Consider the following 25,467-nt stretch of genomic DNA (forward strand, 5'->3'; position numbering starts at 1 on the left):
TGATACGGCAGGTCTGCTGCTGCTGAATTCATTCAGGTTTTGTACGTATGAAACAAAGTCTTCAGTTCACCTTTGTTTTTGAAAGATACCTGCTGGGTAGAGGGCTAGGGTGATAGTTTTGTCTTTCAGTAACTTAAATATGTTGCTCCCTTGTCTTCTATCTTATTTCTTTTCCAGTGATAAATGTGCTGTCCTCCTTATCTTTGTACCTCTGCACATAATGTGTCATTTTTTTCTGAGTACTTTGAAGATTTTCTCATTTTTATTATTGACTTAAGAAAAATAATTATGATGATCTTTGGCAATTAAGAAAATTTCTTATGGTTGAGGTTTTTAAGAACTTCTTGCATCTGTGGGTAAATAGTTTCACCAAATTTGGAAAAATTTTAGTCATTATTCCATCCAATATGTTTTGTGCGCCCTTCTCTTCAGGTTTGGAGGCTTGGATCCTAGGCTCTTCTCCCCAGTCACACTGTCACTCAAGGTTGAGGGCAAAATAATTAAATTTTCAGACTTGTAACAACTTGGGATTTTCTCTTAATCATTCATAGCCCATCCCTGAAATAATTAGTGAATAGTGTACTTCAGTAAGAAAAAAAAAAAAATGAACTGGGAAGAAAGTAGTGGTTTCAAGGAAGAAGGTTGAACAAATAAACCAGTAAAATATAAGGTAAACCTATATGTTTTATTTGTCAATTGGCAAATAATCTCATTGCCTTCCTATATGCAAACTGCATTTAGTTGAAAGATATTCTGAAAGAAAAAAGCCCAGTACTAATTCCAACAACAACAAAAAAGATAAACTAATTAAGAATAACTGTAATAAAAAATGCATAAGTTCTTTATGAATAAAACCATGAAATGAAACTGAAGAACACAAAAGAGAACTTGAACAGATAAAAAGCACAGGATGTTTTTGGATAAGAAGACTCAGAATCATAAATATATCTATTTTTACTAAGTTAATCTATAAATCCAATATCATCCTATAAAAATACCTACAGAACTTTCCCCAAAGCATCAAAATAATTTTAAAGTTTATTGAAAAATAAAAAGCATGAGCACCCAGGAAAAATCTAAAAATGGGAAAACCTGAGAGCAATTAGCATTACCAAATGTTAGAACATAAAGCTACAATAATTACAACAATGTGGTTTTATTAGGTGGCAGGAATGGAGCAGATTAGAATGTCCAAAAATAAATTAAAATATATGTGGGAATGTAGTATATGTTAAAGGTGGCTTTCAATTTTGTTGGGCAAAGATGGGTTATTCCACAAGTTATTTTGAATGACTTGGGTACCTATCTGCAAAAAATTAGCCATTGGCTATATACATTATACTTGACAGCAAAATAAATTCCAGGTGGATTCAATACTTAAATGTAAAAATATGGAGTGATGAAAGTACATGAAGCCAAAGTAGGACATTCAATTTCTATTATGTCAGGATAGGGAAGGCCTAAATATAGTCCCTGATTAGAAACCATGAAAGAAAATATTGACTATTTTAAACAAAATTATCTTCGAAGTAAAAACACCATGAAAATGGGCCAAGAAACAAACAACACAACTGGACAAATATTTGCAACAAAAGTTATAAATAAATAATTTACTCCTTATTTTTAAACAAGTTTTTAAAAACAAAGAGAAAAATTCTAAGATCACAAAGAAGAAAAAAAAAGGGGGGGTGGGGGCAATGGATGTGAGGAAGCAGAAGAACTCGGAAAAGGAATTTAAAAGTTTCTAAACATGGAATCTTTAGTCATAATATAGACATAGCAACTAAAAACTACAACAATGTATCACTCCCTTCCACTTATTAGATTGACAAAATCATTACATTCCAACTTAATGATTTTACTGTTTGGCAGCGGAAAAGCACTTTCAGACATTGCTATAAAGTAGTACAACTTCTATCAAGAACAATCTACCAACATTTTATTTTATTTATTTTTTATTATCTACCAACATTTTAAATGCACATTTCCCGTTAGGTAGCCATTCTACACATATGTTCAAAGATGTGCATTGACTTCTGTACAGTTCATTGAACTTCACTTTATCTTTAATAGTGAAAGACTGCAAAATAGTAAATATCCCCCTCAATAGGTTGAATTGATTAACATATGTCATACCAACACACTTTGATATTATGAGGTATTGATGTGGGATCACCTTTAAGATATATTGTAGGTTGAACAAAGCAATGTTTTTAAAATGTCCTTGACTTATAGAACTGATATGAAGATGTCTTTGTAAATACATTAAATATTTTTGAAAGTGTACTAAAAAAACTGGTAATAGTGTTTGGCTCTAGGGAAGGACAAATGAATGTGAGGGAACACAGATGAGAAAAAGACAGCTTTTGATTTTTATGACTTTTGGTTTTGGAGCAGTGCAGATATTTTGGTTAATGATATGATTTTGCCAGTTGTGTGTTTGTACTTGTTTGTAATGGTTTTATGAATTACTTTCTTAGTTTTTTATTAACCCATACTATGGGAACAGCCCTTCAAGATTATAATGAATAAGGATGTATGTGTAGTTAGTGAGGAGGGATAAAATTTAAACAACACAAAAAGTTCTAAAAATTATGTATAATACATCTTTGCTATAGAGGATTGATAAGTGCTAATTTTTTATATTTGTTTCAAACTTTTTAAAAAAATAAAAGAAATAAAATAGCTTATAGAAATTTGAATTCATTGTTTTGTCTTTCCTCTATAACTTCTCTCCCCTTTCCCCAGCAGCAGAAACCACCATGGCTTTAGTGGGGATAGTTGCAAGCTACCTGATAACAATTTTACACACACACACACACACACACACACACACACGGTGGCATCATTATTATCAGGAGTAGCATAGGATGAAATGAAGGTGGAGGACAAGGCACTGGGAAATCACATGACTGGCATTTAGTTTCTTCTTCTTTTTTTAATGTTATTGTTGAAAGTATTACTTATGTTCCCCTTTGACCCCCTTCTAGTCTGAGGCATTTAGTTTCTATGGAATAAACTCTCTGATGGCTCTAGAAAGAATAAACAGTAAAGTAATAATAATAATAATAATAACAATAACAATAATAATAATAATAACAATAATAAAAAACAGAGATTGTGAACAAAACTATTCAAAAGATCCATGGAAAACTCAAAGGCCTTTACAGTTTGGCAGGAGTCCCTCATCCCCTGTAGTTGCAGGACAGACATGGCTGAGCACCATGCCGAAGGCCTGATGGTTCTGGTTGCTGAGATCAGTGTGAAAGCCTACAACCACACCAGGTCTCTTGCACTGAGGGAAGGGCATGGGTGTGGAAGGAGTGAGACCCCGAGTCATGAAAGAGGATGTTTGGGGAAGTGCTGGGAACTCTGGACCCCCAAGTACCTTTAGAAGGACAGGCACACCGAGCCCAAGAGAAGCTGCCTTCCTGGGCAAAGAAGCATTTTGAGAGGTTTGGGGCCAGCTGCCTCACAACCTGATGCTGATGTTCCTCAGGACTCAGGCCCCCCCTTGTAAGAGTTCAATCCCTACATGGCCCGAAGGTGAAGACCTTTTCCCCAAGGAGATAGCTGGCAGTCAAAAGAATTTCGCCAAAACCTGTTTGGCTCAGTGGATAGAGCGTCAGTCTGCGGACTTAAGGGTCCCGGGTTCGATTCTGGTCAAGGGCATGTACATTGGTTGTGGGCACATCCCTGGTGGGGGGTGTGCAGGAGGCAGCTGGTCGATGTATCTCTCTCATTGATGTTTCTAGCTCTCTATCCCACTCCCTTTCTCTCTGTGAAAAAATCAATTATATATTGAACAAATATATATGAACAAATATATATGAACATATATATGAACATATATATATATATATATATATATATATATATATATATATATATATATATATATATATTTGATTGTTAATTCTTACCTAAGGATATTTTTTCCATTGACTTTTAGAGAATGGAAGGGCAGGGGTGGGGGGATGATAAGATTGAGATATCAATATGAGATAGACATATTGATCGGTTGCTTCCTGCAGTGATGGCAACTCCAGTCCTCAGGATATTCCTCAACACATACTGCCTCCCAGTGTCAGTCCCATGCGTTCTGAAACCTTACTTTCCATATCCCCTTTTCCCCATTCCCTGCTATTTCTGAGTTGAATCAAAGCCCACACCTCCTTTCTGGTCACACAACCCCTACTTCCTTTTAATTAGGGCTCTTCTTCCTGTCTTACCTAGCAATATTCCAAGATAATTTTTTGGCCACATGGCATGCTGATTGATGCTACTCCTGTCCTCTCCTGCTCTGGAACTTCTAACTTTTCTGAGCAGTGTCTCCTCTTCTTTTGCCAGCTGAAGAATCCCCATCAGCAGGTTTTTGAACCGGAGGTACAGCTGATGCTTTCCAAAACCTGTGTCCCATGTCTACACAGGCCAGTTACGTCTTTGGCCATGGGCTCCTCTCGTAATCTCTTGTCTTCTCCGAAACTGGTGCACTTTCCAGGCCTAGAGTGAAAGAGTCCCTTGGAGAGGAACACAGTACATCGTGGTGAGGACAGTGGGTCTGCTGTCTCTGTCACTTAACAGTTCTACAACTTTGGACTTTTCAATGTCATCTCTTTGTGACCTGAGTTGGCTTTCTCATCCATAAAACGGAGGTAATAGTACCTACATTATAGAGCTGTGAGAAGGATTGAGGGAGTGTGTAGAAGTAAAGTGCCCAGAAGAGATAGTAGTTGCTCAATAAATCTGGCTATTATTCGTTATTGTGTAAGTTCAGTAACAATGAACAAAGATTTTTCTTCCCCATTTTCCTGTTAGTGGGGATTGAATCTGATCTCAAAATTTGTGCCTCTAGTCTTTCAAGGAAGTATAATGAGGTTTATATATTTTATTTTTCAAATTTTTTTGTTTATTGATTTTGAGAGAGGGAGGGAGGAAGAGAGAGAGAGAAAGAGAGAGAGAGAGTGGTTGTTCCACTTACTTATTCATTCATTGGTTGATTTGTGTACATGCCCTGACCAGGGATCGAACATGAAATCTTAGCATATCAGGATGACACTAACCTATGGAGCTATTGAGTTAGGGCTAAGTTTGTGTGTGTGTGTGTGTGTGTGCGTGTGTGTGTATAATTAAATATATTTTATTGATTTTTTACAGAGAGGAAGGGAGAGAGATAGAGAGCTAGAAACGTCGATGAGAGAGAAACATCAACAAGCTGCCTCTTGCACACACCCTATTGGAGATGTGCCCGCAACCAATGTACATGCCCTTGACCGGAATCGAACCTGGGACCTTTCAGGCAGACCGACTCTCCACCACTGAGCCATATTGGCTTCGGCAAGTTTGTATATTTTAAACCTTCTTCTTAAGGTTGTTTTGTTTAACAGTACTATGTATAGAGCTAATGCAACTTGCTATATCCAATAGTAATAAAAGCAATAGCTAACATTTATTTATTTTTATTGAGATTAATTGCCATAACATTTTATAAGTTTAAGATAAACAAGATATTGGTTGGACACATTTTTATGTTGTAGAGTGACTATCTCAAGTCACATAATTATAATTTCTTTCTTTGTGTGTGTGGTAAGAACAACTAAGATCTAGTCTCTGAGAAACCTGATGTTTATAATACAGAATTATTCGCGATATACACTATGTTGTCCTCTTGATCTCCAGAACTTTTTAATCTACTAGATGCAGGTTCATAACCTTAAACAATATCTTCTCAACCCCCTTGTCCCCAACTGCTGTACCCACTTTTCTTCTCTCCACTTCAGTTTTTTTAGATTCCACATATAAGTGACATTACCTAGTATTTGTCTTTCTCAGCTGACTTATCTCACTTAGCATGATGCCCTCAAAATTCATCCATGTTGTCACAAATGGCAGGATTTCCTTCTTTCTCATGGCTGAATAACATTTCATTGTGTATATATCCCACATTTTTTTCCATTCACCCTTTGATAGATACTTAGGTTGTTTCCATATCTTGGTTGTTGTGAATAATGCTGCAATAGACATGGGTGTGCAGATATCTCTTTGATAAGTTATTCTATCAGTGTTTGTTGTTTAACATATCCACCCAAAATTTAATGGTAGAAAACAATAACCATTTATATAATTAAACATTCTTTTTTTAAATATATATTTTATTGATTTTTCACAGAGAGAAAGAGAGAGGGACAGAGAGTTAGAAACATCGATGAGAGAGAGTCATTGATTAGCTGCCTCTTGCATACTCCCTACTGGGAATGTGCCTCCAACCAAGGCAAATACACTTGACCGGAATCGAACCTAGACCTTTCAGTCCGCAGGCTGATGCTCTATCCACGGAGCAAAACCAGTTTCGGCTAGCTAAACATTCTATAAGTTGTATTGGTTGTCTGCCCTGGGACAGCCTGAGTGATCTCTGCTGGGTTTACTCAAGCAAGGCATCCAAACTGGAAAGGAGGAAGTAAAACTGACAGTATTTGCAGATGATATGATATTGTACATAGAAAATCCTAAAGATCCTATAAAAAAAAAAAACAACCCTACTATATCTAATAAATGAACTTGGCCAAGTAGTGGTATACAGAATTAGTGTTCATAAATTCATTTTTATACACCAATAATGAACTATAAGAAAGAGAAAGTAAGGGGGAAAAAATCCATTTACTATTACAACAACAACAAAAATAAGGTAGCTAGAAGTAAATTTAGCCAAGGTGGTAAAAGACCTGTAATAAGAAAATTATCAGATACTGAAGAAAGAAATTGAGGGAGATACAAATAAGTGGAAGCATATACTGTGCTCATTGATAGGAAAAATTAAGACCATTATTAAAATGATGCAGAATTAGTCATTTCTTCAGAGGGAATAAAAATATACAGATATTTCCTTGCCCTGGAAGCTAGACAGAGCAAAAGGCTGTAGGAAAAAGCTGGCTGAGCTGCTTTTGGAATGATCCCAAACACAATGTTCCTTTCCAGGCCTGAAAATCGACGGACACTGTCCAATACAATGTGATTGCCCGTGATCGCTGATGCATCTTCTATTACTAACAGATTAGATTCCTCCCTGGACCGAGACCTTTTTCTCTTCCTTAGTGCACTTTCAAGCTTAGATTTATATTCCTGTACATCCTCTACTGTGTTGCAAATCACAGCAATATCCTTGCAGGAATATCCAGCCTTCAAAAGTAAATGGCATTGTTTTTCTATATCATGCACTAACTGTTCCATATCCTTATAATTATAATAGTTAAAGTTGCCTGGAACACCTCGAGACCATTCAGCTTCACTGAATATGTTCAGGGACTCGGAGGGAATGTTAGGTGGTGGATTTTCTCTGACTTTGTGCATTATTTCTTTCAGGTAGTTGGCTATTTCCTCTGCATTGCGGACCATTCTGATGAGCTCTTCTCTTGGGTACTGGTCCTGAAGGTCAGGGAGGCCACTGTGGTACACGTGACTGGTCTGAAAGTAGTCCAGAAAGATCCAGAGAATTCCAGGGCCACCCTTTCCTCTCCGAGTGATGGTTTTTGCCTTCTCATACCAGTCCCCATCTTCAGTTTGGAAATTCTGAGCTTCGTCAATGATGATGTGTTGAATGTTTTCAAAGTTTGAATTTATTTTCATGAAGGCTTTTCGGGTCACTGCCCGGCAGATACCTTTTTTACTGTAAAAATTAAAAAGACACAATCAGGTTTTCTCTAAGTATATAAAGGAGGAAAATTACTATATCATACTCCTATAAACACAGGACTGTTATACAGATCAATTTACCACCCTATTGTCAAGGAACAAAGTGATACCCTAGCCAGTTTTGCTCAGTAGATAGAGCATAGGCCTGTGGACCGAAGGATCTTGGGTTCGATTCCAGTCAAGGGCACGTACCTCAGTTGCAGGCTCCTCTCCAGCCTGAACCCTTCCCAACCAATGAATGTGTCATTGATATTTACCTCTGTCTTTCCCTCTCTCTTCCACTCTTTCTAAAAATCAATGGGAAAATACCCTCAGATGAGGATTTTTTTAAAAAGGAACAAAATTATTTGAGTAGAAGGAGACATGGAATGATTTCAAACTGAACCTCATTGGTGTCAACCCAACAGCTTACCCAGTCAAGTCCCTCAGAGGTTGGTTCTCACAAACATAGAGAATTTTATTTATCTCACAACCCATCGTATTCTTGATCTTCTCTATGATCTTCATGGCCACGATAGTCTTCCCTGAGCCAGGTAAACCATGGATAAACAATTCTGGGGTCTTGTGGAGGTTTTTTGAGATGATCTCATACTGTTGGACCGTGAGCAGATTTAAAATCTCACAGCCAAGCTGGTCACTCAGGAAAGACCTGAAGCTGAGCAAGACAATCACAAGGGACTGCAGCAAGGCTTCCATTTCCTCGGTGTCTGCAAGGTAATAGGACTTAGGGTACTTAATCAGAGAGTCTGAACCTTCAAAGGACTCTGCATTGCTTTCAGGACTCAGATGGAGGACCTTGGCCATGACACACAGCTTCCCGGTGTAGCACCCCATGTTCACCAGCTTCTGCTTCAAGGTAAAGGCAGTACGGGTGCAGTACAACTGCCCATCTGCATCCTGCTCCCTGAGAATGGTATAGAGAATGGGGGGGCTGTTCTGTGTTACCAGCAGAGCATCGCAAATGACTCCCTGTTTCTCTTGTAAGTTCAGGTCCACAGCCCAGCTTCTGGAAAGGATCAAAATCCCTCGGGAGAAAGGATGAATTTGCTTCTTTATTAATTCCTCCAGGCCTTCATACTCTGAGCACAGCTCCTCCAAGAGAGATTCAGGAGTAAATTGCAAGTCTACTGAAGATACTAGATATGGAAAGAGTTATAAATGGATATTTATTTGCATGATTAACTATAATAAAAGTAACTATTATACTTATACTCAATCATAATTAATCTTATGATAAATTAAATATTTTTGGTATATGTTCTTTTATAAATATTATCTATAATCATAAAATGGTAATATACTAATTATATTGGACATCATTCTGGACAAAGCCGGGGCCAGAGGGAAGCCCGGGTCCCAGGTGCCTGCTGGAGGCCAGAGGAGGGAAGCAGGTGCCAGCAGCTGAAGAAAGGAATGCATCAGGCCTCTAGTTGTTTTATAATAAAGGAAAAGAAGTCTTGAAAACCTGGCACACTTCATCTATGTGCTTATTATGTTTATAACCTTGGGAAATTTCTTAGTTTTTATAAGACTATTCCCGCATCTGTAAAACAAACAAAAAAACAAACAAACAAAAAACAAATAAAATTAAAAAAAAAAAAAGACCCGCATTAACAAATAGCACATTTCTCATGGTGAGGAATAAATAAAAAGCATAAAATATCTGGTTCATTATTGCTGCTTGGGAAATGTTATATAGTTCTGTTGAATCTCAATTTTTCCCTGAACAGTTCCCCTTGATGGAGGTAGGAGGAGCCCTCCCTGGAAGAAGGTGCTCAGTAAGTATTTTCGGAAAAGATGGAGCCATGTTAAACCTTTTATTCACAGAGAATTCCCTGTGGTCCTGGCCTGAGAGACCCTGGAGTTGGGCCCTGAGCTAACCCTCCTGAAGCTAAACTCTGGTATCACACACATCAGGGTGAGACTGCATCCCTTTGCACAAAGTCTCCCTTTGTCACGAGGGAGCAAGGAACAATGATGTGACATGAGAATAATGTAGGGTTTTAAGCTTCTTTCAATGGTCATTTGTTCAAAGATTGGAGGAGGAAGTTAAAAGACTGTTTTATCCTGTTGCACGGTGTCAGATTTGTAGTGGTAATTTTAAGTGAAATTAGCCAAAGTTCATTGGTAATTGTTTATTGTCTTGCTGTTGCTGATGCTTTCTCACTTGTACCCCGTGTTCACAAGACTTGATTATGTCTGCAACCTGGATGATAGCCAGTGGGAGATGGCATCCATTATGAAACATCAGGGGAAACACACTGCTTAGAATGGATGAAATAGAATAATATAAGGATATGTTTAAAATAGAACTTTAGAAACAAAAAGAAGTATAAAATAAGAAAACATGCTGAAACCGGTTTGGCTCAGTGGATAGAGTGTCGGCCTGCTGACTGAAGGGTCCCGGGTTCGATTCTGGTCAAGGGCATGTACCTTGGTTGCGGGCACATCCCCAGTGGGGTATGTGCAAGAGGCAGCTGATTGATGTATCTCTCTCATCAACATTTCTAACTCTCTATCCCTCTCAGTTCCTCTCTTCGTAAAAATTAATAAAATATATTTTTTAAAAAAGAAAACATATCATTTGTTGCTTGTACTAGGGGGATTATGGACATTTCTGGGTCTCTCAATTGTGCAAGGGATATATACTCATTTATCCTTTTTTTTTTATGAGAAAACTGGAACTCAGACAGGTCAGGTGAGTTGCCCATGGCCACACCCATAGGAAATGGCAGAGCCAGCATCCAAACCCAAGCCTCAGGCACTATTGTGGTTTCCACTCTACTGCACTGCCCTGCAGACTATCCCTCCAGATAAATGGAGAAAAGCACTGAAGAATTTCAAACCAAGTGAGTTTTATCTCATCATTGAATAGGTCTTACTTTAACTATATAATAGAACATGCTTCCTAAAAAAATTATGTCAAGGCAAGAAGTCTCTTTCACCCTAGCCAGTTTAGCTCAGTGCTTGGAATATTGGCCTGGGGACTGAAGGATTGCATGTCAATAGCATGTACCTCAGCTGCAGGTTCAATCCCTGGCCCTGGTTGGGGTGAGAGCAGGAGGCAACCAATTGATGTGTCTCTATCACATTGATGTTTTTCTCTCTCCCTCTCACTCTCTTTCCCCACTTCCCCATCCCTTCCATTCTTTTTAAAAATCAATGGAAAAATATCCTCACTCCTTGGGTGAGGATTAAAAATGATTCTTTAGATTTTTGGTACAATTCCTGAAAATTTGAATTTTAAAAAATGTATTTTTATTGATCTCAGAAAGGAATGGAGAAGGAAAGAGAGATAGAAACATCAATGATGAGAGAGAATCATTGATAGGCTGCCATATGCACACCCCCTGCTAGGGATCAAGCCCACAACCTGGGCATGTGCCCTAGACTGGGCTCAAACCTGGGACCCTTCATTCCACAGGCTGATGACATGTTCTAGCCACTGACAGAAACTGGCTGGAGCAAAAATTTGATTTTTATATAAGAAAAATAGATTGTTGCATATAATCTGTTGTTTTGTTTTAGTTATAACTTATTCCATGGTAATAAGCTCTACTAAAATAGAGCTTATTGGTTTTTGAAAATAGTTATCAATGTTTATGCTTACTCTTGTATCTAATACAATTTATTGTGGACAATTTTAAAATATAAATTTGATATGCAAATAAATGGAAAAACCTCTCATGTTCCTGCTGGGAATCAAACCTGGGACCTTTCTGTCCAAAGGTCAATGCTCTATCCACTAAGCCAAACCAGCTAGGGCTTGTGTTACAACTTGATATAAATCTTTATTCTTTTTTATATTCATAGCAGCTACTTCTCTGGAAAATATGGCAGAGGTGGGCAATTTTTTGTTTCTGTTGGTGCAGTGTACGCCTCTAGTTCACTAGGTAAAAAGATTTCCAGTCTAGATGGATGGATATCAAAATCATGCGAGTAACCTTGATAAAAATGTACATTGAGACATATCCCAGATAGTCTTAAGTTCTTGAATCTGGAGTGAGGAATTCGGTATCTATACTTTTTTTTTTTTTAATATATTTTATTGATTTTGTACAGAGAGGAAGGAAGAGAGATAGAGAGTTAGAAACATCGATGAGAGAGAGTCATCGATCAGCTGCCTCTTGCACACCCCCTACTGGGGATATGCCCGCAACCAAGGTACATGCCCTTGACCGGAATCGAACCCGGGACCTTTCAGTCCCCAAGCCGACGCTCTATCCATTGAGCCAAACTGGTCCCGGCCGGTATCTATACTTTTAAAAATAATCAGAAATACTGCTGATCAGTGTAATTTGAGAACTTAAAGACCAAATAACAATAGTCTTTAAGGATAATAATAATCCTGGATTCCATCTGTGGTACTGCCTCAGCCAGTGGGGTCAGTGAAGATTCATTTCTAAATTACTTATTACCGATATACTGGTAGCATCATCATCTTGTATAGGTTTGGAGAGTATATTTTCAGGATTTTAAAAAACAAGCATAACCATTTAACACCCCCTTCACCCCCCTTTATCCTAGCATAGAAACTGGCTGGTGTCAAGTAGGCAGACCACAGTTTCTACCTGAAAATAAAAGTCGCTGGAGATCTTCCTTGTATTCCAGGCCTTTCTTGGAGTACACCGGGCTGCTACGAGGAGGCCTGCTAGACAGACTCAGCTGAGATTCAAAGTCTTCGGACAAATTCTGAAGCTCTTAAGAAAAAAAAAATCTCACGTTATTTTGACATGTTAGTCCATTCTTTCACCACTGCAAGAAGCCTTATAAGTAGGTGTGTTCTATGACTGTCTAGGTCAGTGGTGGGCAAACGAGTCACATGCATCTCTTTGGCCCCTTGAGTTTTTAGCAAAGGCCAGCTTAGGAATATCCTAATTAAGTTAATAACAATGTACCTACCTATATAGTTTAAGTTTAAAAAATTTGGCTCTCAAAAGAAATTTCTATTCCTAACCGGTTTGGCTTAGTGGATAGAGCGTCGGCCTGCGGACTGAAGGGCATGTACCTTGGTTGCAGGCACATCTCCAGTGGGGGGTGTGCAGGAGGCAGCTTATCAATGTTCCTCTCTCATCTATGTTTCTAACTCTCTATCCCTCTCCCTTCCTCTCTGTAAAAAAATCAATAAAATATATTTTTTTAAAAAAAGAAAGAAATTTCTATCATTGTACTGTTTATATTAGGCTCTGTTGACTAATGAGTTTGCCGACCACCGGTCTAGGTGTTGTGACTTGAGAGATAATGGCAAGATAATGCTCTACTCACCCTGTGCAGACACATGTCTTTATTGCATATGGAGGTTGCCAAAATTCAACAACCAAGAGACATTATTTGGAAGTTTGAATGTGTTTCCCATTTAATATAATTCTTCACTCTCTATGTCTAGCTAGCATTTCATTTGTATTTCTTTGGTGTAAATATTCCCATCACAGACAGTTTCAAGCTACCAATGAAACTGACATCACTAAGTGCAGAATTGATAAGAAACACAATAGCACAGCCTTTTACAATATTTCTACCATACAGATACAATAGATGTAAAAAAAACCTCACAAGCAAAGATACAATTAAAATGTAGTAAATCATTCAGAAGTTGTAAGTTTGCATTTGTTTTTAATATAATTTAATTATAAATTTATATAATAATGACTGTGTTTAACAACTGGCTCACAAAAATTCTTGAAATATTAATAAATGACCCTTGAGCCAGTCAGAGCTACTACAAAGCAACAATTCCCCAAATTTTCTTTTCATCTTTTGATGTGAAAACATTGCCTATTATAAGACACTTGATTTGGGCTTCTAATTACCTGGCAAAATTTTACCATGTATGGAAAGCAGGATACTGGGAGATTTGAATAATAGAGTCTAGTGGGTGTGAGAAGTTCAAAGCCATAGGAAACAAAGGAAAGCCTGTTTAGTATGAGGTACTAGAGCAAGAAAAGGGCAGGGAGGGAGGTATTTTCCCCTCTCACCTGGGTCTGTGTCCGTCATCATGTCTATCCATTCCTCAGTTGTCAGGCAGCAGACTTCCCCGTCTTTCACCATCCATGACCTGGGGGCTTCTGAGAACACTGCACCACAGAATGGCTCCACTCTGATCACACACACATAACTTTTCAACTCCTCCTTGGATAACACATTCAAGAATCTGACTGTAAAAGTTATCTGGCATTTGGATTGGCAAAAATGGGCACGAGGTAATTTATTTATTGCTTCTTCTATTACTTTTTCCAAATCCTCACCCTTAATGTTTTTTTCAGCACATCCCAAAACCTTCCTACTCTTATCCTCCACTCCAATAAAAAGATAACCTCCCTTAGTATTTGCAAATGCAGCTATATACTTTGGAACCATCTCTTTTATACGGACTAGAGCGTTTTCCGTAGAGAACTGTTTAAACTCAACGTATTGAGACTCAGGAAAAGGCAGGATTTCACCATGCTCAAGCTGGTCTTTTTGGAAAATTAGGTGAGCAGGATTCGAGTCATGGAAGTTTTGATTTGCATCCCTGAGAATTTTACTAGAAGGTTCTTCCCCTAAAAATTTTGCATTTCTTTTCTTGTTTTCCAGAAAATTAAATGCTTCTCTTGAATCCATGAGAAGCACTTTGGTGGCAAATCTACGGTGTAATGAAGAATCCAGGCTGCAAATTCGGGGCTTGAAACGATCTTCAGGGGAAAAGTCAGTGTTCCAAGATTTGACAAAAATGTAAAAACACCTCCCGTGTTGCTTAGTCTCAAAGAAATCCTGGAAGTCTGAAGACTGAGTAAGTGTTCTCAAAGACTCTTCTAAATCCTGTCCCATCTCCACAGGATGCTCATCTCTGTTAGCCATTTCCATCCGAATCACTCCTCCTCCTGAGTTTAATAAAGCACAGGCAGCCCGGGCCACTTTCTCCTTCTCTTGATCTCTCTGAGTTTTCTGCAGCTTCTTTCTGTTTCCTTCCCCAAGAGTTACTTCTCCTACATTGATGACCAAGTCTGGGTAAGAAGATTCTACCACCAAAGATGGATTATGTTTCTTCATGTTTGTTCTGCAACAGAAACCATTAAAACATCTCATGTTGATGACGAAGTACATTACATAGAACATAAAAATGCATTCATTCATTAATTTATCTGAAAATATTTATTGATTCCTGCTAAGTGCTGGGAGCTGGAGATTAAGTGGTAGATAAAAAATGAGTCCTAGCCACTTTGGCTCAGTGGATAGAGCATCAGTCTGTGGACTGAAGGGTCCCAGGTTCAATTCCCGTCAAGGGCACATGCCCAGGTTTAGGCTTGATCCCCAGTGGGGGGCATGCAGGAGGCAACCTACCAATGATTCTCTCTCTCTCTCTCTCTCTCCTTTTCTCTCTGAAATCAATAAAAATATACTTAAAATATATTTTTTTAAAAAGAAATTTCTATCATTGTATTGTTTATATTTGGCTCTGTTGACTAGTGAGTTTGCCGACCACTGGTCTAGGTGATGTGACTTGAGAGATAATGGCAAGATAATACTCTATTCACCCTGTGTAGACACATTTCTTTTTTTTTTTAATAAGTTTTTATTGTTCATATTATTACAAATGTTCCTTTCCCCCCCCCCCACCATTGCTCTCCTCTACCAGGTTCCCACCCCACCCTCTGCCCTTTCCCCTCTCCCCATTGTCCTCATCCATAGGTGCACAGTTTATGTTCAGTCTCTTCCCACATCCCCCTCTCCCCTTTTCCCCAAGAATCATCAGTTCACTCCCCTTCCATACCTCTGATTCTATTATATTCAAGTTAATATTGTTCAGATTTTTTTAATTTCCTTGGTTTTTAGATTCACTTGTTGATAGTTACGTATTTGTTGTTCATAATTTTTATCTTTGTTTACTTTCTCTTCTGAAAGAACCCCCTTCAGCAATTCATATAATTCTGGTTTGGCGGTGAACTCCTTTAGCTTTTTTTTATTAGTGAAGCTCTTTATCTGGCCTTCGATTCTGAGTGATAGCTTTGCTGGATAGATTATTTTTGGCTGTAGGTTCTTGCTATTCATCACTTTGAATATTTCTTGCCATTCCCTTCTGGCCTGCATGGTTTCTGTTGAGAAGTCAGCTGACAATTGTATAGGTGCTCCTTTATAGGTTACTACCTTCTTTGCTCTTGCTTCTTTTAATATTCTCTCTTTGTCTTTTGCTCTTGGAATTTTAATAATTATGTGTCTCGGTGTGGTCCTCTTTGGATTCCTTTTGTTTGGAGTTCTGTGCGCTTCCTGGACTTGTAAATCTAATTCTTTCACCAGGTGGGGGAAGTTTTCTGTCACTATTTCTTTCAGTATGTTTTCGATATCTTGCTCTCTCTCATCTTCTGGGACCCCCATAATTCTGATGTTGGTTCGCTTGAAGTTGTCCCAGAGGTTTCTTACATTATCTTCAATTTTCTGGATTCTTTTGCCTTCTAGCTTCTGTGGAGGAGTGTCTTCTGGCTCTTTATGTTCCAAATCTTTGACTTGATTCTTGCGATCTTCCCTTCTGTTTTTAGGACTCTGTAAAATATTTTTTATTTCAGACAATGTATTCTTTATTTCTTGTTGATCCCTTATCATTTCTTGTTGATCCCTTATCATTTCTTGTTGACTCCTTATTAATTCTAGTTGATCTCTTTTCATGTCCTCATAGGTCTTATCCATCTTTTCTAGGAAATTCTTGAAAAACCTTGTAAGCGTAGATTTGAACTCTATATCCAGACGCTTTTTGTCCTCCATTTCTTTCATTTGTGATCTATTTTGTTGTTGCATTTCGCAGTTACAGATGGGATGGGGTTTCAGGGTGGAACCTGCAGCTTTGGCTTCCGTCAGCCCCGCCCTATGCGGGTCCTTCAGCGCTTGCTGCCGACGCCTCTGAGAGAAAGGTGCCCTCGATTTTCGTCTGCTGCCAAACAGTCTATGCTCTCCCCCAATGAGCCCGATATTGGGGTTCAGTTCCGTTGGAAGTGGAGTTGGAGGTGGCGTTCAGAGCAGTCTGGAGCCCCAGTCTCCTTCCCGTCAGGGCAATCCCCCGGCACAGCCGACCGTCCCTTCTCTGCGCGCAGTGTGCGCGCCTCCGGGACCTCCTTTCCCCTCTCCCCGGGGTTCCGCCTTATAGCCCGGCTCCCTATGGCTGAGCCTGAGTCCCCGGGGTCTGGCCTAAAACTGGGGTTCAGAGCAGTCGGGGGCCCAGCACAGTCGGAGTTTTATCTCCTTCCAGCTTGGGAACCCCCGCCAGGCACTCGGCCTTCCTCCTCTCTGGCTCCGTCCTCTCCGCGCCTCGTCTCCGTACCTTGGGCTTTTCCAGCTCCTCCGCGCCTCCTTCTGGTTTTCTCCTTGCTTCTCGCTGTAGAATTTCCAGTCAGTCAACCTTCCTGTAGTTCTGGGCAATGTCCGGTTTATATTTTAGTTGTATTTTATTGAAATTGTGTGCGGCTGCAGCTAGGTGTTCACCTGGGCGCAGCCATCTTGGATCTCCCGACACATTTCTTTATTGCATATGGAGGTTGCCAAAATCCAACCTCTTATAATAGGCAATGGTTTCACATTTAAAAAAAGAATATTTAGCGAAACCGGTTTGGGTCAGTGGATAGAGCATTGGCCTGTGGACTGAAAGGTCCCATGTTCGATTCTGGTCAAGGGCATCTACCTTGGTTGCGGGCACATCCCCAGTAGGAGGTGTGCAAGAGGCAGCTGATTGATGATTCTCTCTCATTGATGTTTTAACTACCCCTCTCTCTTCCTCTCTGTAAAAAATCAATAATATATATATATATTAAAAAAGAATATTTATGGGCATTTTGCTGAGTCAACAGCCTCACCAGCCCTCACTCATTTGCATGCAGTCATTCCCCACCCTCAAGCCCCTTTTTGTCACTTTCTTCATCTTGTCAACTGGAGGAGTCAGTTCTCAATGCTGCATTCTGGGGACACAGATCTATCTAGCCTGCTTGTTGCTTAAGGGAAGTAAAGAGGCTGCACCTAGGAGAAAGCGTTGCACCACCCTACCCACCCACTCACCTGTCCCTCAGCCTGCTTCTGCAAGTGAAAGAATCAAAGGAACTACGTCATTATTGAATTTTGTGTTGAAGACAGTAAAGATGTAAATTTTGAAATATTCAAACATATTCATTTGTCTTGGAGAAAGTGATAATTTTAACATTGAAATGAATTGGTCTTTTTCACTGTACAGAGACAAATGATTCCAAGAATAAAAGAAGAAACAGAAACAGATCAATTTTATATTGTTAATAAAAAGGAGAATCTGGGTGGAGAAACCAAGATGGCAGCATAGGTAAACACCTAACTGTGCCAGTACCAGGCTGTTTTGAGAACAGTGGCTTTGTAATACAGCTTGAAATCTGGTACTGCAATCCCTCATACTTTATTCTTCTTTCTCAGGATTGCTGTGGCTATTAGGGATCTTTTTTTTTATTCCAGATGAATTTTTGGAGAGTTCTTTCTAGGTCTGTGAAATAAGCTGTTAGCATTTTAATGGGGAGTGCATTGAATCTATAGATTGCTTTGGGTAGTATGGACATTTTAATTATGTTGATTCTACAAATCCATGAACATGGTATGTTCTTCCATCTGTTTACGTCTTCCTCTATCTCTTTTTTTCAGTGTCCTGTCATTTTCCATTATTTCTTTTTTCAGTGTCCTGTATAGGTCTTTTATCTCCTTAGTTAAGTTTATTCCTAGGTATCTTAATTTTCTTGGTGCAATGGTAAATGGGTTAGGAGATCAACAGAAGGACTTGTATGCATGCATATAAGCACAATCAACAGATGCAAGACCCTGGGGTGGGGGGGGATGAGGGCAGATGCTGAGGGGTAGGAGAGGCAATGGGGAGGTCAATTGGGGGGTAGAAATAAAGGAAATATATGTACTACTTGTAATATCTTAAAACAATAAAATAAAAATTAAAAAAGTAGATCTGTAATAGCAAATTGTAGATTCACTTTGCTGCAGTTGGAAAATAAAGTGTTGTGATTTTACTTAAATAAAATTAAATGTGTCTTTCTCTATTAAAAAAAAAACATGTATAAAAATATAGCTAATATTGCCAAAACCGGTTTGGCTCAGTGGTAGAGCGTCGGTCTGCAGACTGAAAGGTCCCAGGTTCGATTCCCGTCAAGGGCATGTACATTGGTTGCCGGCACATCCCTGATAGGGGGTGTGCAAGAGGCAGCTGGTCTATGTTTCTCTCTCATCGACGTTTCTAGCTCTCTATCTCTCTCCCTTCCTCTCTGTAAAAAAATCAATAAAATATATTTTAAATATATATATATAGCTAATATTGTGAGAATAAACAAGTAATCTTTTCTGTCAAAGAACAGTTAAGGGAGCCACCATTTTGGCTCCCATGACTTCCACCTCCCCTGGGGGTTGCCATCTTTGGCTCTGTCTTACCTCTCCCCTTCGTCTGAGTTAGCCAATCATGTAATAATGGGAATCTGAGCTCTGAGCCTTGACCAACAAGTCAGAGTTCAGAGTGAGGGGATGGAAGACCTGTGTTAGGAAATAAAACCCAAGTGGACTTCCTTGCCCATGAATTTCCAGCTGACAACAGCACACTCTGCACAGGAGTAAATTTGCCTGGCTGATCCAGTTTCAAGTGTTTGTCTCATTCCTGTGACATTGTTGAGAGCATTTCTAACAACATCATACTCAATGGTGAAAAACTGGATGCTTTCCCACTAAGATCAGGAACAAGGCAAGGATATCCCCTTTCACCACTCTTATTCAACAGTAGAGGGCCAGTGCATGAAAATTCTTGCACTGGTGGTTTGTCCCTCAGCCAGGCCTGCCCCTCTCACAGTCCAGGAGCCCTCAGGGGATGTCCTCCTCAGCGGGAGGCAACTGGGCCAATCAGGAGAAGGTTGCTGTCCCCATCACCCCACTGCTGCTGCCACTGCCAGCTGCCGCAGCTGCAGGTCCTTGGCCCTCACTTCTTAGCGTTAGCCCCACAGTGATCTGGGGCCAGGCCAGCTGGGGAATAGGTCTAGCCTCTGTGCAGGCGTGGCGCTGAGTCCTTGGGTTTGCTAATGACATTTCAGATACAATACCAAAAGCATGATCCATGAAAAAGTTGATGTTGGACTTCATTAAAATCAATAAGTTGCACAAAAGACTGTTATGAGAATGAAGAGGAAATTTTTGTAAAGTACATTCCTGATAAAGTATTGGTATCTAAAATATACAAAGAACTCTTAAAACTCAACAATAAAACAACCCAAATCTTAAAATGGGCAAATCATAAGGACAGACATCTTACCAAAAAAGATATAGAGATGGCAAATAAGTATATGAAAAGATTCATCATCAGGAATTTGCTAATTAACACAATAATGAATATCACAACACACCTATTAAAATGGTTTAAAAAAGAAAACAAAAACCCAACAACATGAAAAATGGTACAGCCACTTTAAAAGACATTCTAGTTTCTTACAAAATTAAACATATTATTACCATATTCATGGTTTTGAGGTAATGGGGTAACAAAACTTAAGGGAACAAAAGGAGTGTTTGTTATATTTGTACTTAAGTTTCTTATTATTGCTGTTGTTAAACACACAGACACATACTGCACCAATTAAAATTGCATTTATCACAGAATAAATGGTTTCACATACAAGAAACATCACGAACAGATATAAAATATGACATGGGCAATTGATACAAAGTCAAATATATCTAAATACATTAAACATGTGTTTGATACTATTTACAAATTATTCTAGAGAAGCATTACTTAAAAAGAGTCACAGGAGTGAGGGACATCTGTAATAGTGTAAAAAAAAAAAATAGTAACAGGAACATGTTTTAACTTAAGAAAGCCTTGCTGCAGCCGAAGCCGGTTTGGCTCAGTGGTAGAGTATCGGTCTGTGGACTGAAGGGTCCCTGGTTTGATTCTGATCAAGGGCATGTACGTTGGTTGCGGGCACATCCCCGGTGGGGGGCGTGCAGGAGGCAGTGGGTCAATGTTTCTCTCTCATCGACGTTTCTAACTCTCTATCCCTCTCAATTCCTCTCTGTGTAAAATCAATATATATTAAAAAAAGAAAAAAAGAAAAAAAAAAAAAGCCTTGCTGCAGCATCAGTGTACACACTGCCTGCCTCCTCCTCCCTGCCCTTCCCGCCTTCCCGCCTTCCCGCCTTCCCGCCCTTCCCGCCTCCCCGCCCTTCCCCGCCCTCCCCGCCTCCCCGCCCTCCCCGCCTCCCGCCTCCCCGGCTCCTGACCAGCACCTCCGCCCAGTGTTGCTTCTCTGTGGCTCCGCCACCGCCAACCGAGTGGCTTCCCCGATGTCCAAGGTCAGCGCCGCTCTCGCGAGTTCTGCCCGCGGGAGTTCTGCCAGCGGGGCTCCTGCAGGGCAGCTTGGGCACCGCAGCTCGGGGTCCGGGGCCAGAGCTGGTGTGTGTCTGAGTGTTTGCTGCTCTGGAAATGCGGCCTAAATAAGGTGACCAGACATCCCGCTTCAGTCTTTCCAAAAATCGGGACTTTTTTAAAACGCCGCGGGACAAATTGTTCAAAAGCAGGACGTCTGCTCACCTTACTAAGGAGTGGCTTGGCGTGTGGGGAGCCTCTGCCCGCGGCCCCACCGGGAAGAACGGAATCAGGAAATAGGTTAGGGTCCCCTGGGACTCAGAAGATTAGGGCCCACAACCAGGCATCCTAGATCCCGGCTCCACTGCCCCAAGCATATGCTGTGTGTGTGTATTTCACACAGAGGAGTTAAGCCGGGATTTACGTGAGCTCCTCTGGTTTCTTTCTTTCCCCCACCTCATTGCCTAATTACTGTCTCCAGTAGTTTGTTCACACATATACGGAAATCGTCTACTTAATTTGGGTCTAAATCATCATCTTACATTTATGGCTGAAATAATGGAAACATTTATGTTGTCATAGTGGCTAGAGAATGTATGTAGGTGTTGCTTGTGCCTTGTAAAATAAACATCTGTTGTTACAGATCATCGTTTTCTATTGTAGAATGCCAACTATTTCTCAACTACCCACCTGCTGAAGTACTCATAGTTATACCGCATATTCATTCGTGCCCCAACACTAGAAAGATTTGAAGAAGCAACTTGTTTAAAAGCACTTTCTGGTGCTTTTGATTAATGTTGGTGAACAAAACAGCACACGTACTTTTGACACTTGCAAAAATAACCTGGAAAATCCAAATGGCTCAGAGCTTCCCAATCAATATAGCTTAAGTTTCTCCTGAGAATGAAAATGTATATACTATGAAAACAAAAGCAAAAAAACAATAAAAAAACAGAAATAATTTGAACAGTCATCTCTTCCCACCAAAGCTATAGCTCCTCCCTGTCCTATTTGAAAGTCCCCCCCCCCCCACCCCCCAGATCTTTGATTGGCTCGTCCTATATAACCCGCTTACACCACTGTCTGTCTCAGAACTCTGCCAGGTTTTCTGGACTGGAGTCCTGCATTGCTGGCCTGAACAAGGTGAGTCCCATCTACAGACCAGTTCTGTCTATTTCATTCATTTAAGAAATGTGTGGCTGTTTGTGTCCACCTCAGCCTCTCTTGCCTAAATATACAGGCAAGATATATTGGGAAGGGTCACAGGGTGGATTTTCATGTTAGAGGTTTTTTTGTTGTTAATCCTCACCTGAGGATATTTTTTCCATTGATTTTTAGAGAGAGAGAGGAAGGGAGTGAGGGAAGGAGGGGGGAAAAACTGATGTGAGACACATCTACTGGCTTCTCACAATGGGGGCCAAGGGATCAAACCTGCAATCCAGCAGTCCCTAACTGCCTCTGCTTGCTGGCTTGACCGGGAATCAAACCCTAGTTCCTCTGGTGCAGGGGTGGGGTGGGTGACGCTCTGATCACAGAGCACACTTGCCAGGGCAGAGTTGTGTTTTTTTAAATCTCTATTTGAGACCATCCTTTCTGTTGAACTGCCAAGGCGTGGGCCTTTCCAGACAGTCTGCACTGACCTTGGGAATTAGAAGATTCCTCTGGGTTGGGATGTTAGAGAAAACTCCTGGAGTCCGGATCTGTTCGGGTCAGGACCGAGGACTGTGATAACCCTCAGCAGGAAGAGCCCCCGTGGAGAAAAGTGACTTGTGTAGGCTGTGGAGGGGAGTTACAAATCAATGTGATAAACGGAAGAAACTTAGAACGATTAGCAACAGCATTTGCCGCCAAATCAATAATAGGAAATCCAGCAGAAAGCTCTTGTTTGGTTTCTTTCATATGTCCGTCCATACAGATTTCAAGAATTATTACAGTATTAGAGACCTGGGGCATGAAATTTGTGCATGGAGTGGGGGAGGGGTCCTTCAGCCTGGCCTGCACCCTCTCCAATCCAGGACCCCTGTGGGGATGTCTGACTGCCAGGTTCAGCCCCATTCCAAAGTTGGGCATCCCTCTCACAATCTGGACCACTGGCTTCTAACCGCTTGCCTGCCTGCCTGCCTGATTGCCCCTAACCACTCTACCTGCTTTCCTGATTGTCCCTAACTGCCTCTGCTTGCTGGCTTGATCGCCTCCTAACTGGCCCCATGCCATCCTGATCACTCCCAACCGCCTCCCCCCTCACCCTCACACTCCCGCTTCCTCCGTGGCTTTGTCCGGAAGGAAGTCAGACATCTGGAAGATGTCCAGTCAACCCGGGCTAATTAGTATATTATCCTTTTATTAGTACATATGACTTTAGTAATAATTTTTAACTATGAGGAAAGGAAAAGTGTCCTAGAGGGAATTTAGTTTAAGATGTCATGAACCAGTGTTTTATGCCAGTCTCATAAGACCTCCTTCAGCAATAATCATCAGGTAACTGAAAAACATAAAGGTTTTTTACTTACTGGACCTGTCAGTCACAAAGCACAGAGTCACAAGGCGAGGTTTCAGTTAGAGAAAGAGGAATTGGCTTGATCTGCTTTTTATTGAAGCTGAAGTTGAAGGTGGAGCATAAGGTTTCGCGGGCTCATTTCTGATTGGTGGATTAGAGTGAGGAAGTTAAAGCAAGAGAAAATTTAAAGAAACAGCAGCCCAAATGATCAGTTATGAAATCAACCAAGATCTCTAAAACAAAGGAGTCTTAGGAGGAGGAGGTGGCCTATCTCTTTACCTTGTCACTTGGTTAGTAATGTGTTTATTCAAGACTGTCGTCTTTGAAGTAGATCCTCTTTGAAATGGATGCCTGGCATTTACGTGAGTCATTTACAGTGCAAAAGGAAAAATACATTACAACTGAGATTGTGGGGCGGGCCGGGCGAGGCTAACTCCTGACTCCATTTCATACTGTGGGCAGGGAGGAGCAGGACGGAGCTATCCTCCATTTTGTGTAACTGGGCCCTAGCCCTCACCCAACCAATCAGGGTCAGCCAAAGCAGTGACATCACCACCCCTATAAAACTCCTTGACCTGTCGAAGTTCGGTCTCTCTTTGCCATGCTGTCGGCATGAGTGGGGCAGAGCCCATGCTAGCATGGAAGAGGCTCTTTTGTTTATTGCATCGGACTCGGCTCCCTGGTGGTCCTTGGGGATCACCAAGTCCGGGCGAAACACAACTAAGTTCCCAATCTTTTAGCACACTTTTTAAAAAATGCAGATTCTAGGGCTCCTCCCTAGACATACAGAATCTAACAGTGGATCTATTTTTAAGATCCCGGGTAATTCTGATCAGCCAGGAACTATTGTACTCCATTTCCACCTCCCATTATTACAGTCTCCAGGCTCAGTTCATGGTGGATTGTCACAGAACTTACTACCGTAGTATCACAGTCTGCCACAGAAATCCAATTTGTACCAAATCTGTTTCCAATATGGCCATCATTATCATTTCATGATGTTGCCTATGTGTGTCAAACAGAGTAACTCTTAGTGCAGAAAAATATTACAATCTATAAATTACCCCCTGAAAACACAGCTTTTTTTTTTTTTTTTTAATCAAACTTGAGCCCTGGCTGTTGTGGCTCACTTGGTTGGGGCACATTTCCAGGTTGTGGGTTTGATCCCTGGTTAGGTACCTGTGGGAGACAACCAATTCTCTCCCTCCCTCTTCTATAAGGTTCTCCCTCCTCCCAACTGGTGGGCGGAGTTATGGCATTACTGGCACCTGTCACAGAGACATCTCCTAGACATTGAGCCATTAATCAGCGCCTGCCAAAGTGTCCTGGAGCCCACCCCTTCCTGTTCTGCCCTGGGTCCAACCCTCTCCTGTTCCTCCCCTTAAAAAGACCCCCAGACCAGCCACGTGCTGCTGATCCTCCATGTCCAGGTGGCAGCCCAGCTAGGTCCATCTCCCCTCCCAACTCCTTCAATTCTGATTTCTCTACCTCCGTAATGGTCCCGCTCATTATAAACTTTACTTTAAAACTCCTTGGTGGTCAGTTTCCTGTGCCTCAAACCTTACACCTTCCTCTTTCTCTCTCAAAATCAATTTTATAAAAACACATAAAAATCATGCTCTAAAAATATCCAGTGAGAAAAACTCAACAGAGTCCAGAGGATGTCTTAACTATGTTTACAGAGGATTTAATGTTGTGCTAAATCCTACACGTTGGTTATCTCTAGGAAGAAACTATGCTTCAGAAAGGTTAAGTAACAAAGCTGATAAAGTGACATCTCCCAATCACTGAGTCCTTGACCATTTATAGGCCAGGCACTGAGAACTGAGTTTAATAGCTACTGGTTGTAGGCACTTTGGTTTGTGCCAGTCACATGAAACAAAGCACTTAATCTTCACAACAATCATCTGAGATATATTATTATTTCTGTTTTACAAAAGGAAGTTCAGCCTTA

The 25,467-nt window shown here is 40.5% G+C and overlaps 1 protein-coding gene across 6 annotated transcripts; it reads right to left on the minus strand.

Moving 5' to 3' along the window:
- Positions 1-6,255: 6,255 nt before the first annotated feature.
- Positions 6,256-23,637, minus strand: SLFN11 (schlafen family member 11). Of its 6 annotated transcripts, none has more exons than XM_045586156.1 (7): positions 23,527-23,637; positions 22,657-22,792; positions 21,839-21,913; positions 13,665-14,725; positions 12,261-12,389; positions 8,102-8,825; positions 6,256-7,663 (listed from the first exon to the last, which is right to left on the minus strand). In XM_045586156.1, the coding sequence occupies exons 4-7, from the start codon at positions 14,716-14,718 to the stop codon at positions 6,826-6,828; spliced, it is 2,745 nt and encodes a 914-aa protein (XP_045442112.1). In that variant the 5' UTR covers positions 14,719-14,725; positions 21,839-21,913; positions 22,657-22,792; positions 23,527-23,637; the 3' UTR covers positions 6,256-6,825. The 6 variants fall into 6 exon arrangements, with proteins under 6 accessions (XP_045442112.1, XP_045442111.1, XP_045442110.1 ...); XM_045586155.1 differs by having other exon boundaries at positions 20,938-21,913; XM_045586154.1 differs by having other exon boundaries at positions 20,938-21,934.
- Positions 23,638-25,467: the final 1,830 nt, after the last annotated feature.

Source organism: Pipistrellus kuhlii, unplaced genomic scaffold (assembly GCF_014108245.1).
Source record: "Pipistrellus kuhlii isolate mPipKuh1 unplaced genomic scaffold, mPipKuh1.p scaffold_m20_p_22, whole genome shotgun sequence".
Classification (NCBI taxonomy): domain Eukaryota; kingdom Metazoa; phylum Chordata; class Mammalia; order Chiroptera; family Vespertilionidae; genus Pipistrellus; species Pipistrellus kuhlii.

What these genes read in the sequence shown, in the direction of transcription:
- SLFN11 (XM_045586153.1), bottom strand. Translation starts at nt 21,990, where the DNA reads ATGACTGTTCAAATTATTTCTGTTTTTTTATTGTTTTTTTGCTTTTGT. An exon ending in TATTTTTGCAAGTGTCAAAA is followed by an intron (nt 14,726 to 21,838) that starts GTACGTGTGCTG and finishes TTTCTGTTGCAG; the next exon opens with AACAAACATGAAGAAACATA. An exon ending in CCTCTGAGGGACTTGACTGG is followed by an intron (nt 7,664 to 8,101) that starts GTAAGCTGTTGG and finishes TAATTTTTACAG; the next exon opens with TAAAAAAGGTATCTGCCGGG.